The sequence below is a fragment of the Adiantum capillus-veneris genome, chromosome 5, assembly GCF_014529385.1.
Source record: "Adiantum capillus-veneris isolate H3 chromosome 5, ASM1452938v2, whole genome shotgun sequence".
Classification (NCBI taxonomy): Eukaryota; Viridiplantae; Streptophyta; class Polypodiopsida; order Polypodiales; family Pteridaceae; genus Adiantum; species Adiantum capillus-veneris.
In genome coordinates, this window is record NC_140935.1 from 23,049,341 (window position 1) to 23,069,163 (window position 19,823).

A 19,823-nucleotide genomic window follows, 5' to 3' on the forward strand; every position below is an offset into this window, starting at 1 on the left:
CACCAACTGTGTTATCACTTTACCTGGAAGCCTTCGATTTGCAACCTACCTTGACCCCTTGAGTTTCAAAGCTAAATGGATTGTCAGTGTGACAATGGCTTCTGAAACAAATGATGTACATGGTATTTAAAGTGAGCTCAAATGAAATACCTGTTACATGAATGTTAGAGCTGTACAGATTGTCAGTTTGGCAATTGCTCTTATGGAATGTCCAAAAGTTTGGTTAGTGCTATAGAAGTGAGTATTTCTTGTCAGTTTGTCAAGGATACAGTGATTGCTTCTATTAAAGAGTACATGTGTAACTGCATTCTTAAACTGTCGGTTTGGGTATGCTCGAAAGTGTTACGGGATCCAACGTGTACTATAAGACAGTGGCAAAATGTGCAGCTACCATTTTGTCATTGGAAAGTTAGTGACTCAAAGCAATGGCAGAGTGCGAAGCTACCACTATGTCATTGGGACAGGGTTCACACGCAGGCAATACATGAGTCGACGAGGTGTTGAATACACCAGGGTTGACAATGAGCATGTATGTGTCGTATATGTGTCGACATGTGTTGAATACATCAGTGTTGACAGTAAGCATGGACGACATAGATGCAAACGAGGACGTTTGAAATTTCAAGAGGGGGGTATGTCACCAGCGTGTGACTACTATCTATCCTTTTTGTTGATTTCTTTCTTATTATCTATTTACTTTCACTTTTTGGAAACACCCCTCGGGAAATCTAACTGCCCTGCATTGCATAGCTAGTGTGGAACTGTACAGAGGGAGTCCAGGCCTGAGGGCAAGAGAGCACTAAGGTTGGACAAGGACTATGGTTAGCCAAGTGGGGTCATTGACTAGCCAAAGTGGAATCCTTTGCTACAGAGGCTACATTTCAGTTTTGGATGTGGCCGCAGTGTACAAAGAGGGTCGGATGACCTAGAAAGATACAATGGCAGCATCTCCTAAAATTTAGGGAACTGCTATTTTGGGACCTGAAAATGTCTTCGCGTCATTACGTGCAGTTTGACATGGGGATCATTTTGTTACTCTGTGGCCAAGTCAACAGAGGCTGCAGGTGAGATATTTTTAGACCCGAGGGTCTAAAGCGGGAAAATGCACAAATGAGTGACACTTGGCACTCTGAGGCCAGTTTACTACTTATAGAGAAGGCAAAAACGTGATTTATAGCTGGGAGGCTCATTTTGCAAGTCTCTGTCACAGGTTAAGAGCTATGGAGTGCTTGCTTTCCCTCTTATGCACAGTGCGGTGCCAGGAGTGATGCCCTGCACGCTACGCACTGCCCTCTCTCCCCCCTTTGGCAGTATGTTATGCCCCTCTAGTGGGCTCTTCATTTGACCAATGTACAGTTGTGTGGGTTCATGCGCGATTGCCGAGGCAAGAGCCTCTTGCACAGGTACTGGATTAGCTAGCGGCTAATCCCCCCGCAGGTACAGGTGAATTCGGAGAGGTTTCACGCCAGAAATCTTGTCCGATTCAAAGGGCAAGTAGCCCTACAGGTGCGGGAGCTCGAGGACTTGCTAGGGATGCGACCGGCACGCGAAACGGAGCCCGAAACAGTGAATTACAGCCTGCTGTGTATTTTTGCAGGTTTAGGGTTTTGGCCCTAAACGGACCCTAATACCCCCAGGAGGTTCGGGGACGCAAGGGGACCGCTGTACAGGCGATCTGGCGCATTTTCAGGGCTGAAAACAGAGAATCCAGCGTGCTGCAGATTCTCGCCAGGTTTTGTAAAGTGCCCGTATGCGTCGGGAAAGTCGGCCAATGCGTGGGAATACTGACCGTGAAGGGTTCTAGTACAGTTATGCTGCCGAAATCGGGCTGGAACAGTGGAAATTCAGCCGAGTTTGTGCGGGGCAGCTTGTAGGAACCACAGCATTTATTCCCTCTTTTGAACAAGCTCTACTAAAAGTTTCCATGAAACGGCTAAAAACACTAGTTTCAGGTTGTTGGGCCCAGCTAGGCACGGTTTCATTTGTTCCCCCAGAGCTTTGTGTAAGATGCTCTTCCATAATATCGTAGTCACAGGAAGAGTCGCTAGCCGCTATATTTGGGTCTTGGGTTGCACTACCTTGGGTCCCCGCCGAGGGCGTAGACCCTAGCGTGGAAGGATAGTGAGTACCCCTGTAAATCGAAGCACTAGCTAGTTGTTCGGACTCTAACACACGACCAGAGCGTAGATACATGTGCTTTGGGTGCCCTAGAAGTGTCGGCAAGTATCCTCAAAGGTTACTTGCTTTGTTTTGTGGGTGTTTTGCACCCCGTTTTCTACTTGATTTTTTCTTGTTTTTGATGTTTTTTGAATGTTTTTTTAATGTTTGATTTTTTTGATTAAAGTGTATGATAGCTCGAAACGAGTGTATCACTTAGAGGGTCGCTGTGTGCTTTACAACACAATTTTCGGGCATCTGACGTTCCGTTGGTCCTCAAAAAATCGATTTTTAGCTACGTGTGAAGCTAAAATTCGTTTTTTTAAAAGGCGACTGAGGCCTAAGCCTAAGCCTAAGCCTGAGCGTGAGCTTGGGCGTGGGTCTGGGAGATATTCCCGATCTCGGTCGTACCTTTATTTTTTTTTTCTTTTAAATTAAAAAAAAAAAGATTATGTTGCCGCGGCCTGCACGAGAGCACACACACACTCTATCTACCTACTTCTAACTAATATACGTACTCTTACACACTAACACACTCTATTAACTCTCACTAATCTACTTCTTACTTGATGTACACAGAAAACCAACTACCTTAATACACAGAGAATAAACACAGGACCTTTGAAATCTCCATTAACAAAGAAAACTAACTACTTTAATACATAGAGAATAAACACAGTACCTTTGAAAACTCCATTAACAAAAAAAACACACAGTATAACACCAAATCCCTCTTCTCAACACACACACACACTCCTTCCCTACCTTTTCTATAATTGAAATTGCACCACGGAGAAGCACAGAGTGCTACTCGAGCTTAATGTATGGCATTTTCCGGCAGCGGCGCCAAAAATGTGCGCGTATGTCGTACGTGTCAATGCAAGGAACTTGCCGATACACCGTGTGCGAGTCACAAATGGCTCCAAGCACACAAGTGTAAACTAGTAAACTCAAAGAAGGCGATGGTGTGTCACTCACCGCTCTACGCTTGCTTCGTGGAGGATTCCTCACTGCGAAGAAGGAGGAGACGCCGGTACGCCGCGCTCAACCGCTTCACCGCCGTCGTGCCTTCGTAATGCTCGATCGCCCACACACACTCTCTCTCTCTCTCACACACACACACACACACATACACACACACAAGGAGGTGAAGAAGAAGATGGAGATGGAGCAAGAGCACTCTTCTATTGCACTAATGAGAAAATGAGTGAATTTTAGGTTTAGTTGACTTTTATATGAGCTCGCCCCATTCACACTTGGGCGCCCATGCTTAGCCAACTAATCCCTTGAATGTTCCGGTTAGAGTGCGCCTCTCATCGGCGATCACTCTTACCCTTCTCCTATTGGACCGACAAGCTCGGTACCTGACTCTACCAAATAAATAATACAACGTCCGCCGTAGGTAATAGGGTGTCGGTGAGCCGTGAGGGTTAACAATCTCGGGAAAGGCGAAGCTATAGTGATAAGAATTGTTAGTCATCATCGAAAGCTCGTATTTAAGGGCATATAGCAAGAGTTCGGCTCTATAGAAGGATTTTTGAAGAGGATAAGCTCTCGGAGGCGGCCATAGCTGTGGAATCAAGGAGAACTTGGGTGGAATTTGTGCTTGACGATTATAGGCACACATACTCTGTATTAGATTCACCAGTTTGTAACTTGTTGGTCTCATAGGTCATTTTGGCCTTTTGTAGACATTAATATATCATTTCATCTCTCTCTCTCTCTCTCTCTCTCTCTCTCTAATTCTCCCCCCCTCCCAACCTCCAAATTCCTTGGCCAAAAAAGAAAGGGCAACAAAAAAAAAACTCGTACACAGACATTTCCATAGCAGCGCTTCAAATTGTGTAGAATTCTCTTAACAAGTTCAATTGAGACACACGTTGATTGCTTCTTTGCATTTACTTAAATACCATTGATTTATATTTATATTTTTATTTTTTACATGCCATATGCTGAGAATATAGGATCTGCAAGGTCTCCAAGATACGGCAGCCATTTATGGAAACAATCTGGTAGTATTTCCCTCAATGGCACATGACATAATGCTCGATACGGCATGGAAAGCTGCAGCTAAGGAGGTTCATTCTTGGCTGGAAGAGAACTGCTGTAGTTAGCTTAACATGGAAGCTGCATTCAAGGTAAATTTTGTTTTCATTTCTTGCATCTATCTCAATATGGTTACAGAAAGGTCAAGTTTTCTCAAGTTTTATGCATAAGCTTTTACACTGTTCTTTTAGATCTCAGTAAAAGTGTCTTATGTATTTGGATTGGGAAAGTCTTCTGCCGGATGGTTACGGCAGAAGAATTGTTCTTTTATGCATAAGATTTTACACTGTTCTTTTAGATCTCAGTAAATGTGTCTTTGGATTGGGAAAGTCTTCTGCTGGATTGTTATGGCAGCTAGTACTTCACAGAAAGTACGTCGAATACGTCGAAGTAACTTCGCATTGAATAAAACACTTTTTGTTGTGAAAAGCAGTTTTAGGATTACTATTACTTCAAATTTACTTTGTACTACCACATTCTCCTCATAGGAAGCATTCTTTTGGAAGGCAAATCACTGTTTAAATTGGAAAGTTGTTTGTATCGAATAAAGCACTTTTGTTTGTGAAAAGCTCTATAATTTCAATTCACTTTCTTATGGCAAAAAGCTGTTTCTTATTTGTTGCAGGCAGAGATTTTTAAAAGATTTTAATCAACCCATCCCCATGTCCAGATCTTCCAAAGATGCTTCAAGGGATTGAAGCCTTTCTTTATAAGGAAGCTAGAAGACAAGAATACATGTTACTTCATTGCCCAGGCTGGTCGTGTGAATGTTGTTAGTGCGATTGGCCTATTTCTGCAGTTTGACGTTTTGTGGAAAGGATTCAATCAAACTGAAGGGTGTTGAAAGTAGGAAGGCTGACTAGTCGGTCACAATGGTAGTTCTCGCTGTTTCTCTCATCACAGCCAAGCAAGCCTTTAAAGGAATTGTGTAGAGTGTGAACACTTAAGCTAAGCCGAACGTTTTTTTCTGGGGCAATTGTCAACTATGGAGATAGAGCCATAGAGAGATCAAGCAAAAATGCCGCTGATTCAAGACAAATACAAGGGTCTAGGCTTGACATGATTTGACCACTTGTAATTATAAACATGTGAAAAGATACGGAGGAAGTTTTGGGTCTTTGCACTTCCCTTATTCTCTTGTGTCAAAGTTGCAATGCTGATTGTGCTACATTGTGGTCTAACTAGCATGGCTTGTGCATATGCACTTCTTTCCAATCCGCGAGTCTCATTCAATGCAACATATTTATTACTTGATCTTCTTTTGTGATGTTCAGAGTGTTGCACTTTGGCATCAAGTTTGCAGAGAATGCGAGACAGGTACTGTGGCTTGGAACATTTGGGGGTTACTTGGATGTATTTTGAGTTGTGCATGGCAACTGACATGGCACAGCACGAAAAGAAGAAACGCCCTGCCGTTCAAGTACCTACACTGCAACAAAGAGTGTCTGCAAACATAAAACACAAATTGAACGTGGAAGAAGCCTTTAGCGAAGGCTGTTCATTCAACACTGTATTCTAATGCTTTGCAATTTTTAGGGGTCTCACATAACACAACAGAACATGTTTGTCTGTGTAAGAAGCCTTGGGAGAAGACCGTTCATTTCAACACTGTATTCTAATGCTTTGCAATTTTTGGAGGTCTCACATAACACAACAGACCACATTTGTCTGCCAGTTTTCTCTCGTAAGGAGTCTCTTTGCCCAATCGTTTCAATAAGGGAAGCTGTGGAATATCCTGATAATTTTAAGAGCAGTTGTATCACGTCTGTATTACGCTTTTGGGCCTCACCTAAATGTCCTCTGCTCGTGGTTGGCTTTTGGGAGTTTCATCGGGCTTGCTACGGTTTTTAGCACTACATGTGTCAACTGCCTTATCAAACCATGTTTATATGGGTGCACAGGCTGCAAAAGGAAGTTCTTAAGTAATCGAAGCACTAGGAGGTATATCCTTTATGCTGTCATTTACAAAAACGAGTTGAAATCTCACACATATGCCCTCTTAGTGTATATGGTGCATAGCTGCCCTAGGTAATACATTGTGTCTAACAAGAGGTGGGAGCGGGCACTCGAGGTATATTACGAGGGTCAAAACGGTATTTGGCTTGTCTTGCAATGCCAGCAATGTTTGTGAGCAGGGGAGTTTCTTGGCTGTTCTTGTCCTATTGCAAGACAGAGAAGCATGTACATCGCGATATGGGGGAAAGGCTTCTTGGACGAAATTGGTGCCCCTTCTTGATTGGCCTTCGTTGTTGGGCATAGATGGTTGCCCTCATTTCTTCTGCTTTTCTTTGAGCTGCTGCGAGACTCTCCATAACCCTTGTCGTCGTTTGTGATCGCTTCTTTGCCAAGTTTTCCTAGCAAGTCAAGGTAACAAGATGATTACATGAACTGCAGTGCAAGATTGGAATTGATGACATTTAACTTAGACAAAGGCCAACCTCGAGTCGTTTTAGTTTTGCATCCGCTTTGCTCTTCTTCTTGTCTTCCCATGCTTGTATCTGTGCCTCCTTAACTTGGAGCCTAAAGTGACAAACAAGAGAGATGATATTTATAGGATTGAGGACTTAGAAGGCAGTAAATGCAAGAAGGAATCCTTTTGACGGTATATGAAGAGGGTGCAAGGTTATAGATACAGCATGCAAATGGTAAAATGCCGGTATGGATGTTTTCTTTTCTTTGGAGAGTCATATGCTAGCCGTTGACTACACTGTAGCGAACTTAGAAAACTTTAATCAATTTGCCCTCAAGTATTTGTAGACTGCATGCACTGAAAACCTAATTTAGCATGCCTTGATTTGGAACAGTATTTACAGAAGTTACTGTCTTGTGAAATTGTGTACAATGAGAGCTAGAAAGCCATACCGGGCAAGTCTGGCGTTATCGTCTTTATTCCACGAGTAGCTTTGAGTTGGCCATTGATGACTAAAGCCTGTACTAGATGAATTCTCAAGCTCTGGTGTGGAGTGTCGTAAGCTTCTACTGAGGTCTGCTTCTTCAACTTCCCGAGAGCTCCAATTAGAGGTGGTGCGATGGAAGGAGTTGATACGGTCCCCCTCCGATAGTGCTTGCAACTCCAGCTTTGCACGATGGCACTCAACTAGCTCTTCCAGATTGATGAACTGTTTTGTATTTCGTCTCACGTTGCCAGAGCTACTAGCCGAGCCACCCAATGATCTCCCTCGGGCTGGCGTGTTGTGCCGTGCTGGTGACAGAATTTTTTGAGGGCTCCCATTTTTTGATGTAAATCTGCACATAAAGAGGACCATGAATATCTTCAGTGTGCATTGTGATTCCTCAGCTTTGCTAAGACAGACTCTCTCTCTCTCTCTCTCTCTCTATCACCCACATGTGGTAGATTGGTTATGCCATTCCCCTCTTGAATAACAAGTCTCGAGTTCAACTCTCGTCGGATAGATCTTTGAGGTGTCTTGGGATAGTTTCCCACGATGTTAAAAATTCTCTTCTTCTTCTCTCTCTCTCTCTATCAAACACAGACACAAAGCAAATGATCGTCTCCTTCAGCAATGTCCTCAGCTCAAGGCTAATGGAGAAAGACACACACACACACACACACACACACACACACACACACACACACACACACACGGAGGTTTGTATGCACCTTCCATACAATCGTACCCATTAATGGCAGTGTTTGAAAGCACCCCATCAAGGCTTCACATAGAAGGGCCACAATGGAGTAAACTATGTCTTCAAATCTTGTGTTAAATGAATACTTTACAAAAGACTATTTTGAGAGGTTATGTTTTAATCTATCAACACTTTGTTGTCTTAGTTGTCTTAGACAACTCACGCATGCAAAACCAGATGTGTAATTAATTTGCCTTAACCACATTTTCGCAGCAAGCTAGTTGCCATCAAACCTCGTAAGTGTACATATTGCTGATTTCTCTAGAAAAGGCCAGTATGTGAAAAACAATTAGTGGACAATCACCCAAAACGAGTGGATAAGTTTTGGGTGTTATTGTGTCTTTGTTATCTTCGTTCTCGATTTAGTAAGCAAGATTACCATTTTCAAGATGATCGATGTCCCAAGTAAAAATTGACAAAAGTAATGTTTGAAGGAAAAAATCCCCTTTTTAGTTTCCACCATACAGTTTGCAAATATTTTGATGCTAAATGATCCACTAGCATTAACACTTGATTATGACACATTAACATATATTTATTGTTTTGTTGGCACGTGAAAGCCAATGTAGACACTTGGATCATTTTTCAAAATCAAATGGTGGATGTTGAATGCTCACGGACATCCACCGTAATATTTCAAAAGATGATCCAACAGTGTAGATTGCCTTTTCACATGTCAACCATACAATAAATATTTGTACATCCACCGTTAGATTCTGAAAGATGATCCAACAGTCTAAATTGCTTTTCACTTGTCAGTCATACAATACATATGCGTCAATGTACCATAATTAAATATCATTACATCATTGGCTTACATTTCATGGCACACCATAAGTCCAACAAAATTTGTGAGGAAGGAGGAAAACAAAACTTGAGGAGAGGAGCAAATCAAAACTCTACATAAACAAAAAAACAAGTCTTTTTTTGTGTGTGCATGGATGTGTGCACAAAAGCATGCATGTACAAGGATAAACACTTCACCTTAACATGTGAATATTATGTCTCACCTTGAGATGCTACCAGAGCCATCGACGGACGACATTTGTGTGCCAACTTCCCTAAGTGAAACCATAGGCATGGCTACAGTCCCTTGTATACCAGGCCCCATCAATCTATATCTATCGTTGGCGATGGAATAGACGAGCTGATCTGAAGAACAAGGCATGCATTCTCCACTCGCAACCCTGTCTGCCAATGCCCATGTACCACTCTTAAGCTTTTACTAAATTGGTTCTTCCCAGAAAGAAAAGGTACTCATTTTAAAAGCATAGAAGACCTTGACAAGTATAACTATACATGGATACTTTTTAGCCACAGAATCTTTGAGGCTCAAGTGTGACTCTTATATAGTTTTATTTAAGCAAGCAATTAGTTCTTGACAATTTTGGAAAAGATTTAAAACATTTCAAATGCATAAGTGAAGGGCAAGTTTAGAAAATGAAATACCAAATGCAATCTTAAATGCAATATATTCGGATGATTTTCACTTGCCTTGTATATGTTTGTTTTCATCCCCATCTACCATAGAGTCATCTAGAAATAGGTATTTTCAGCTTGGTGGCGGTGTTCACAACAAGAGGTATATTGCCTCCTCCCCCCCCCCCCCCCGCACTAGTCGGAGTCCTCCTGGACAACAGTGAGCCACCAGGGTAGTGCAGTGCATTTTCAGGAAAAGGTTGGATTAGCAAGGATTATACCTATGAATGGGCATGCTTTAAAGCTAAATCTTCCTTGGCCTTTACTTATGCCTTAGGTCCCCTATAAACCTACACTCCAATTTTCAGTCAAAGTGTAATGAAGACCCATGAATCAAAGAAACAAATAAAACCAGCACTTGTCTGTGAATTAAAATCTGAAAGAGGGCCCTTGGTCCTGCTTTTGATATTTGAATAGGATTGGTGAGAAGGAGAGAATCACCTGTAAACTGCTGATTTGCTGTGCATGGTTGAGCTGATCCTGGCCGAGGAAGCGTTGGCGCCTTGCTTTCCATCACAGAGGGAACGGCTGTCTCGATGGACAAATAGTCCCTGCCTTGATTCTTCTCTTCCCAATGCAGCATGCTGTAGTTATGTTCTCTTGCTATGCTAGCATTAGATTTCAACACGGAAGAACCTGAGCTGCCATATTGATGTTCTAATTGTTGAGCTTGGCTTTCTTTCTCAGTGTCATCAATCACATGCAATTGCATTGGATTTGTAGCTGTGTGTGGAGAAGGAGAGCATGGCTCAGCATATGAGATGTTAGTGACATTACAGCTGATCACATGGGGATGAAAGTAATCTACATGATGACATTGCCTTGTCCCCGGGAGAGGGGGATGATCGACTGGTATATCTGCTTGCCCTAAAGCTCCTGACCTCCAGTCATGATGTGAGTTAGTAGCTGATCTAAAAGGTGCATGCAAGTGGTGGTTCATACAGTTAGCCAAGGGTGGCAATGCACAATTTGAATGCGCCGCAACATAATCCATAGGACTAGGAGCACTGACAGGCAAAGGATTCATACAATGTGGCTTGCTGGCGGTCCCAAAATTCAGGCAATCAGACATCCTAAGTAGACCTAAGCTTGGGATTAAGCCTCGGCAACCTGTGGCATGATGATGATGATGGTGATGATTAGCAGGCCTCAACCACTTCTCGGCATCGTCCCACTTTGTTCCGAACTGTGTGTGCCCCTTTGTGTTTGGATGGATTGCATCTGGGCTTTTGGAAGCAAGTTCGTCGAATGAAGTTTTGGTGTGATCATTTTGAGGTTGTTTCGGACCTTGCCTTGATGAGATACGCGGATCTCCTTTGACATTGACCAAATTGCAGCTGTGGCTTCTATGTTGAGGGATTTTTTCCTTGTGATCTACACTCTTTACCTGCATTGAATTGAAGGATAAAGGACCACTTGAGGCAATTGGTACTCTGGTGTATCTGTGCACATGTGCCTCAGAACCAAAACATATCTGTGTGTCACTTCTTAACCTGCTGGCCTCCATGGCAGCAGCTTGGATTAATCCTGAATCGAATCCATTCGCTTCCTTCGATGCTATGTTCACACATGGCTTGTCTACCGCTGCTGTTCCAAAAGAATAACTAGGTTGGTCTAGTCGCTCTCTGTGCCAATTGACAGAAACTGAATCTTCTTGGTGGCCTGACTTGGGACTTCTGCTCACCTTTATGTCCTGATTGTTACCTTCCTCTGTTTCAGCTTCATGGTGAGGGTTATGGTGAGTGTGGTCCGCATTCTGAACAAGACTCACCATCGTATGCCTCCTCTCTGCAGATGCATGAGGATGATTTTGCATCATCATTTGTTTGTTCTGCCCCTGCATTGAAGAGACTCTGTGCTTTCCATGATGTGCTGGATTATGGTGAAGTCTACTAGAAACTAAATTGTGAGATTTGCTTCTTGGAGCTCTGGCATTACCGATGCAATGCGTCGATAAGCTGTTTGGGCGACCCGGATCTGGGCTAGGACCTGAAGAAGATGAGTGGACAGGGCGGATCACCGAGCGGGGACTACAATCAGTGGTATAGCAATGTGGATCTGTACTCATGCCATGGCTACTAAAACTCTCACAGGCAATTCCACTGTGACGAGTTGCGCTGTTGTTCGTGTTATCATCAATGGAGCCTAAGGGGAGAGGATAGAGGTCATGTGAAGAGTGAAGATTTGGGTGTGTGTGAAAATGGTGAAAGGGGGAGAGGGGAACCACCAGGGCAGTGTGATGAGGATGAGGGGGGTTTTGAGCATGAGCATTCTGTGCTGATGGAGAAGCAATTATAGGAGGCTTGGAGTTATGATTGGGAGAATTAAGATTGCATGATGATGAAAGTGCTGGTGTTGTCGATGAGGAGGTAGAATTCAACATGTTTCCCTTGATGCAAGTGCTGGAGTTTTGACTGTGTGTGTGTATATGTATGTGTGTGAGAATAATAAGAGAGTGGGGGAGTGGAGTGTTCTGCAAACAAGAGCCAAGAGGTTGTTTTCTAAAGGCTACCACAAGAAAGTGATAGAAAACAAGAAGGATCTGGCAGGCAAACAATCCCTAGTTTAAACCCTTCCCCCCCTTTTTTGACCTTGGAGTGCTTGAGCATCTCTTGCAACTTTTGAAAGTCTCAATTCTACAAATGCTTGGCTTCTCTATCTTCTCAAGGGCACACACCTTACTTGCTCTGCTTTACTTGGTTTCAAAATATCAAAGTAAATGGGTGGTTTTTGCTGTGTCTTTTGTCTGTGAGAGAGAAAGTTACTCCACCAGCTTGGCTCAAAATGAGTGAGAGTCTGTGCCAGTGTGTCCTCCACACTAGCATGTGGACCGTCCGATGCACACTTGCAAATTCCCGTAGGCTCGTAAACTTGGGTCATCGCGTGCCCCACGATCTTGAACCCATAATCTCTCCCTTGCAAGCCATGTCCCCTAACTGCTATGCCCTCATGCGACTATTGAAATGCAGCAGATTTGTAAATTCGGGGCAATTTTGTAAATTTGGGCCGCTCGATCGGATGTCTCACGATCTACACGCACCGCGATTTTCGCCTCCACCCTTGATGATACCATTTGAACATGCCCGTGTGATATGGTGTTGAGGGGTGTCAGTGTGTCCTTGGCGTGGCACCTTTTGTGCAACTTCCCACCATGGAGATACTACAGTAATTTGTTTCAAGCACTTGTCTGTATGTGTGTGTGTGTGTGTGTGTGTGAGAGAGAGAGAGAGAGAGAGAGAGAGAGACTCAAAAGTCAAGAGACAATGAGACATTGTCAATTTGCCCCTGCCTGGTAGCCTGGTAGGTGAACATATTTTTTAGTACATAATTTTTTTTGTGTGTGGACTAGTGCTTCACTGTCATCCAGTACCAGTACTAAGCACTGGTACTATGTTTAGTAGTTGTGTAGAAGCTTGGAAGTTGGAACAAACATGGCTGGAACTTGAAGATTTTGCATTGAAGCTTGCCACATGGGCAGTGGGCACATGTCATACATACATATTACCCCACAAAAGCATATCCTCCTCCTCTGGAGAAGGGATGATGGGATCTAAGCTTTAACTTATTATTCAGTTTTGGGCTAAAGAGCTCTAGCCTACCTATATTAGCTCATTGAGAAGAGTGAAGATGGCATCAATATGGTGCCTCATAAGAAGAGCTTCCCATGACTTTGTATGCAGAGGTGTGGCCATCCGGAACTACCGCGGCCTAATGCATCAATCACTTGTGCAGTGAATGACAATTAGCGCCCATACGACAAGGGTCTTGTGGGACGCAACCCTTAGGGAACTAGCAGTTCAGGGGGTATTTATAGCTGAGGGGCTTTGAATATGCAGGTTGGGTGGAGATTAGCCAAGCTCATATACCAATTGGGCCTTAGGTAGAGGGCTCAATGGGAGCTCGGAGGTCCCAGCCGGGGGCTATGGCGAGGCCATAGCCGTGGCTTCTTTAGAATGCAAGCTGATGGCCAGTCATTTGACACCCTCCCATTGAGATGAAGTTTACCCTAAATCTTTTGTCTTTGAAACACAGTTTCAAAAAAATCAATTTCCCAAACATACAAAACTTCTTTCTTTGAGTTTGCCAAGTGGATATTTCAAAAAATAGGGTTATTTTTCAGGATTTTCACTATGCTTTTGTAATTTGCGGCGGAATTTATCCCTTTCCCGTTACCCTCAACCGGCATTTTTGAAATCGAAATCGGCACAATATTAAGCTGAGACACATTTTCCCCAAACACCACTTTGAAAAGAAGCTTCCTATCCTTGGTATGGAGCATTTCTGAAACAATGCCACCAGTGATGCGGCAAATGAGTTGGTGCGAAGGTGCGAACAAACCATAGCCGCGTGTTATAAATGCTAGCTTGCTTTAACGATGCTACTGACATAAGCTTACATCACTTGGCATCTTTTAATGGCACCATTAATTGGTAGACTGGTGCAGGGGACATTGAGGAAGAGCTACTCTTGAGCAATGACACTTGGCACTGGTACACCTTGAGTTTTAATACACTAGATCTGTGGCATGTGCCTAGAGCTAGTTGAAATTGTTTTGATCAGCTAGAACTTAGCACTAAATACTGTTTTGATGGGAAAAAACAAGAAATTTATTGATGTGTGTGAACGATAAGATGAAAGGATATGTCAATCAACAATAATGTTAAATGGATGGGTGTACTTTTCACTGTGGACTTGTGGAATTGTGGGCTGATGACATACCCCTTTAATGACCAAATAGCCTTTAAGGAGATGGACATGGACTCATGGAAGGACACACACACACACATGTCTCTCGCACACACACAACACTTGAAAGGAAGGACTCTTATGGACTTGAGTGCTCACCAAAAAGGTCCAAATTCCGCCCAATTGCTGATTCTAGCTTCCTAGGGTTGTGCTGTGCTTTGCAAATATTTTACTACTCTGCTCTTGCTCTTGCAATGTCGGTAGTAGATGATACCTTTGAAAATGGGCATTGGGACTTTGGGAAGTGGCAGCAATGGGCACCTCTGTTTGCATGCATGTCGGATTCTACATCATTGATCTGACTTTAAAAATTTGTAAAGAAGGGCCGATCACCGATGATAGCTAAGCTATGAGACTCAGAAACAAGGGAAGAGCCTAGAGGGAGGGGAATCGCTCTCGGGACAAGAGAGCATGTGCCTTTAATAAAATCACTTTGAAAATGGCTCTTTTGTTGAAGGTGTGATACCTGGGCCTACACACTTTGTAAGTGCTTTCAACTCTTTTGCGTTCGTTGTGAGCTCAATCCATGACTACTAATAATTTGTAATGCATATGTATAAAGTGAGTCCACTTAAGGTCGGGTCGCCCTCTGTGTAGAAGATTTAAGAGAAAAAAGTCCAAGAACACGTCTCACCCGTAGAGAAAGACACTTGGGCTAACAAAGCATGCAAAAAATAATGCAGAAAAGCAAACCTAAACATTTGGGTAGAACCCGAGAGAAATGTTTGGGGCCTGCTTTGAGTGTAAAAAATTTGGGCACTTTGCCCCCACATGTCCATCGAGCAGTCGAAGAATGGGAATACAAATCCTACAATGCAAGATGCCAATGTAGAGCTTGACAACCATGTCCCGGTGAAGGAAGCAACTATGGAAGATAAGAAGAAATCAGTGAAGGGTAACATAGGGACAAGTGTACGGGGAGAAAAAAGAGGCAATGATGTGCAATAATGAAGCCATCAAATTGCAAGATAAGTATGTGGAAAAGGGAGGCCTCACACTACAAATCCCCAAAGGCCCGACAAGGATAATCCAATTGTTTTTTATGCTTCTACACCTAAACTGCCGACAGTAACAACTTTGTTGGGGTTGTACAAGTTCCATGACTGAAGAGGATCAAAAGGGTAATGGCAAGAGAATCCATACCATCAAAGAATATTGGAACCTTCAAAGGGAAAGTCTCCTCTCCCCCCTGCTAAACTAAAGGGAGGGACTTGTGTCCTCCCGCTTCACAATCCCTTAAAAGCGCTTCAAGTGAAAGCACCCTGGGTTGCTAGAGAGCCTCTCGACTCTCCTAGATTTAGGGATGCAAAAATGGGGTAGGTCTCGGATATTGAGGAATTCATTCCTCTCTCCCAATGATGGAAGTTCTAGCTATCCAATTATGGAACGTGAAATGATTGAAGACCTAGAAGAAGCACGCCCTCTTTTGGGAGGAAGGTAGAAAAGATATGGAAGTTAATTGCTGGGCCATCCAAGAACATTGTCTGGATGCTTGCACCAAAAGAAAACAACCATTGGGGAAGAAATTGGTGTTCTATGGAGAGGGAGTGGATGGGTTCAATGGCATCCTCTCTATTGTGGACAAGGACTTGGAGCCCAAAGTGATCCTCAATGACCCCTCTGGGAGGGTTCTAGGAGTGAGAGTCATTTGGGCAGGTCAACCTATCACCATACTATGGCCCTTGTAATGCCAAGGATACAACCAAATTGTGGATGCACCTTTAGGACTCCCCTGTTGAAGGAGAGTGGCTACTAATAGTTGACTTTAATATGGTGGAGAAGAGCAAGGATAGAACATGCTCAGCCCGTCTATTGGTAGGTTCTAAAAAAACTAAATGTTTGGGTCTATGTCAGAAATGGGCTTTGATGGACCTATGGGAGGGGAGTCCCTGGAACAGCACGTCAAGCTTCATATACACAAGCCTACAATATGCCCGCATGGCCTCCCAACTTGACAGGTGCTATTGCTCTCACCAAGCTGATTGGATCCGTTGCTACTTGAGATGAAGGTGTTGTCAACAAAGAGCCTGTCAGACTAATTGCCTTTACACATGAAACTCAGGAAATCCAAAGGGAAGGTGTCAGCCCTCGGAGAGTGTAAGAAGATTCTTTTCACTGGGTCACACCTGTTCAAAAACCCTTTGTTTAGAGGTCTTACCAAGCAAGCTTTGAGTAAACTCAATAAAGATATTAAGCTAGAAAAACCTAAAGCTTTGGACCTCTTTGCTTGGAGTATACAAAAAGCGATAAAAATTCCGGGCCCTCGAATGAAAAATATTCGGGATGAGCATTGGTGGAAGTAGCTCAAAGAGGAGGTTTCTTGTCTAGCTTCCCAAAAAGCTACTCGGCTAGCCTCCCAAGAAGAACACAAAAGGTGGCTGGAAGCTAAAGCCAACCTGCCTTGCCAAGGAGCATCTTGACAAGGTCAAGTGGGAGAGATTGTTATCCAAGGAGACTTTCCTTCAGCCAGAGGCTACTAATCATGCACACCTTTTTAGGGCCTTGAAAATCAAGAAAAGCCGGGGTTCCATCCACTCGCTCACAGATGAGAATGAGAATTCTATCCAACACCAAGATGAAATGGCTAGGATGATGTTGAGAATCTAAGCCAAATCATTGGCCAACCCAAGACCCGCTCTCAAGAAGTAGATGAAGCCAGAGCGACCTTGTTGGAGAGTGTCAATAGGACAATTCCCCAACCTGAGAATCTAAGCCAAATCATTGGCCAACCCGAGACCCGCTCTCAAGAAGTGGATGAAGCCAAAGCAACCTTGTTGGAGAGTGTCAATAGGACAATTCCCCAACCTGAAGCCAATCCTCATGAGATGGCCTATTCTGAAGATGAGTGCTTGCTTGCGTTGCAAGCTCTTGGCAAGGAGAAGTCCCCTGGATGAGATGGTCTGACCACCTAATTATCAGGGAGTTCTGGGATGACCTCAATGTCCCAGTCATGTATATTTCTAACCAAGATTTTGTCAAGGGGTCGTGAGATCCTAGTGTGAAAAGAGGGCTAATTAAACCTATCCCAAAGCAGGTTTGCTGCTCACATCTTAAGCACTGGTGTCCCATAACTATGATGTCTATGGCATACAAAATCATTGCCAAGGCAGTCACTCTTAGAATTTCCCCCCTCTTGGATAGAGGCATCTCCCCTCTTCAACACGAGTTTATTAAAGGAAGATCAATATATGATAATATCTTTGCGGTAATGGTGGACATTGATTATGCAGCCTTCATGTAGTAAGAATGAATTCTTTTTAGTTAGACCTGGACAAGGTGTATGATAGGATTATATGGTCCTTCATTGAAGATGTCATGAAATTAGTGGGCTTTGGGCCTCTCCTTTGTCAACTTATACACACTCTGGGTGCGGACAATCAATCTGAGCTCTTGTTCAATGATAGACTTGTGGGCTCCTTTGAAGCCAGAAGATCTATTAAGCAAAGATTCCCTCTGGCCCTCTTCTCTTTGTCATTGGGTCCCATCCTCTAATAAAAAAGCTCGGAGCTACTACTACGTGGGGTGAAATTCAAGGTTTAACTTTGTCTGGCAACGACTAGCTCCCGGCCAAGATGTTCTCAAATGAATCCCTCCTCTTCTTGAAAGCCCACCCTTAGGTAATTAAGAAGGCACTAGAGATTGTGCAAAAAGTTGTTGTGGCTTTGGGGTTGACGTGTAGTATTGAGAAGTCTAACATGATCTCCTTTACGAAAATCGACTCATTTGACCCATCAGTCTGGTCTGAGGAGATTCTGTCTAAAGGAAGGATATTTTGACATATGGGCACCCCCTGGTGTAGGTGTTACTCACAAGCAAAGGTTCCAGTGAGTCTTGGAGAAGATCCAGAGAAAGATGAGAAGGTGAGAGTATGTGTTGCTTCCCTTTCCGAGTCGGATCAAAGTGATCAGTTCATTTATGCTTCCTTATATTGCTTTCACTAGCTCGTTCCTCAAAATAGCTAAATGTAACTAGATTTTTTTTTGAAACCTGCTAAAAGATTTTTATGGAGAAACAACAACAAAGACTGGTCGTCATGGCAATGGGCCAAGTGGGTCATTCCCGTTCTTGCCATGATGCTTCAGTCTTGGTTGGATTTAGCATTCTTGTTCTCCTCTCATCTTGGTATTGCTGATGGAGTGGTGGTTTTGGTGGTGCTTCTCGCCTTCAAATGACCTCATATCAACCCCCTTTTGTGTTCAGGTATGGTGTTGCAAACTATTTTTCATGCCATGCTTGAAACAATAGTGGCGATGTTTATGGGTTCTGATGGTTAGGTAATGGTTGTTTATTTGATTGTGTTGTGGTGTCGTAATCATCTGAAAAGGGATTTGTGGACGTGCTTGGGGTTTCTATGGGCTTTTGCTTCCCTACCAAATCTTGTGCCATCAGTTTGGGTGTTAACACTCTCCCTACATCTTTTGGGTGAATTGGCTCGTATTGTTGACCGTAATTACTGACAAAAATAATATGGTTTCCTATTATTGAATCATACAAAAACAAGTACAAGACTTTGTCTATGCTTAACTTGTTCACATGATGGGGTTCCATTCACCAATAGTAAGAGGTGACTCTTCCCTCCTTGTGCTTGTAGATCCTTATATTTACATGAATCATAGCCATTCTCTCCACTCTCTTGTCATGAATGTAGGAGGCTCCGAAAAGAGTGAGTTTAGGAGTATTTCACGAGTCTCCATAACCATCTTCCCTCTTGCTATGTTGTCTCCATATATTGATTGTAATTTTCTGGGTCTTTGACGATGAGATAGTGGTTTTCCTCCTCATCGTGAAGCATATGACCATCGTCGATTACCATGATTACTACTAATCCTCTTGCTGGCCGTTCTTTAATACAAATGCATTGTCGTTCTCGAACATCATCATACATCAAGGCCCCATCGTCATTGATTCCCTTAAGAAAAATTGCCGTATATTTTGGCATGTTTAAGGTTTTTTGAGAGGTGCTGTCCTCCATGGTCCCTTGCTGCTAGAAGCCTCCAAGTTGTTGGTTAGCCATCCACTGTTATGATCCTTTGGAATAGGTGTCAGTATCACTACCCTCTTCTATGATTGGTGCTAGGGGATCTATCATTGCTTGGTTTACACTCTCTTCTATCGACACTAAGCTAACTTGATCTCCTACCACTCTTCAATCTCTTTGAAGACACCTACTAGATCTCAAATTCATCAAATCTTTCACACACACAACTATCAATCCCATCCTTTTTACCTTAGAAGTCTGCTTGTGACTGTTCCTTTTTTTTAATTTGCTTTCCATTCACTTTCTCAACTTGTAAAGTACTTCAAACTTCCAACTGATCACCAACTTGCAGGATCCTTGGTTCTAGCTATCTGTACAAAAATTTGAATCTACAATTCTTTGTTAAACTGGCAATTCTCACTCAAGTGCTCTACCATGCAGATTGGCGTCACTAGAGGATTAATCCCAACTCAACAACTGTATGTAAGGACTTAAATCCCTCTATGCATTGATTTGAAAGGACAAATGCGATCCTAGGGCTCCAAGCAAGACTTTTGGACCACCAACTTCACAGTCTGAGTCTTAAATTGGGCCCTTAGACATCATACACGTATGATGTCTAAATGGTGAAAATCAGCTCAAACTTGAATCTTGTACTCTCCTTGATGTATTTTGGTCAAATCTAGGCTTACTTTGAAGTTCTAACCCCTGTAGGTAGGTCAATTTCTCCTATGTAGGCCTTGGTAACTGCCAGCTTCTCTAGGAG

The 19,823-nt window shown here is 43.1% G+C and overlaps 2 protein-coding genes across 16 annotated transcripts in view; one reads left to right on the plus strand and one right to left on the minus strand.

Moving 5' to 3' along the window:
• The window catches only part of LOC147457008 (alpha/beta-Hydrolases superfamily protein), an 87,925-nt gene extending 82,009 nt beyond the window's left edge, over positions 1-5,916 (plus strand). For 7 of the 15 annotated variants that reach the window (XR_015188069.1, XM_086512053.1, XM_086512050.1 and 4 more), the window contains 2 exons: positions 4,122-4,295; positions 4,829-5,320. Coding sequence is in view for 10 of the 15 variants with exons in the window: in XM_086512053.1 (XP_086368179.1) it covers positions 4,122-4,271 (150 nt within the window). In the remaining 5 variants the exon portion in view is untranslated. Of the gene's footprint in view, positions 1-4,121; positions 4,296-4,828; positions 5,321-5,477 lie in introns of those variants that run through there. The other 8 variants (XR_015188065.1, XM_086512054.1, XR_015188067.1 and 5 more) reach the window with 6 other exon arrangements.
• Positions 5,917-6,103: 187 nt separating this feature from the next.
• Positions 6,104-11,930, minus strand: LOC147457009 (uncharacterized). The gene is made up of 5 exons (XM_086512048.1): positions 9,775-11,930; positions 8,865-9,045; positions 7,066-7,449; positions 6,642-6,723; positions 6,104-6,557 (listed from the first exon to the last, which is right to left on the minus strand). Exons 1-5 carry the CDS (start codon positions 11,714-11,716, stop codon positions 6,363-6,365), a joined length of 2,784 nt encoding a protein of 927 aa, XP_086368174.1. The 5' UTR covers positions 11,717-11,930; the 3' UTR covers positions 6,104-6,362.
• Positions 11,931-19,823: the final 7,893 nt, after the last annotated feature.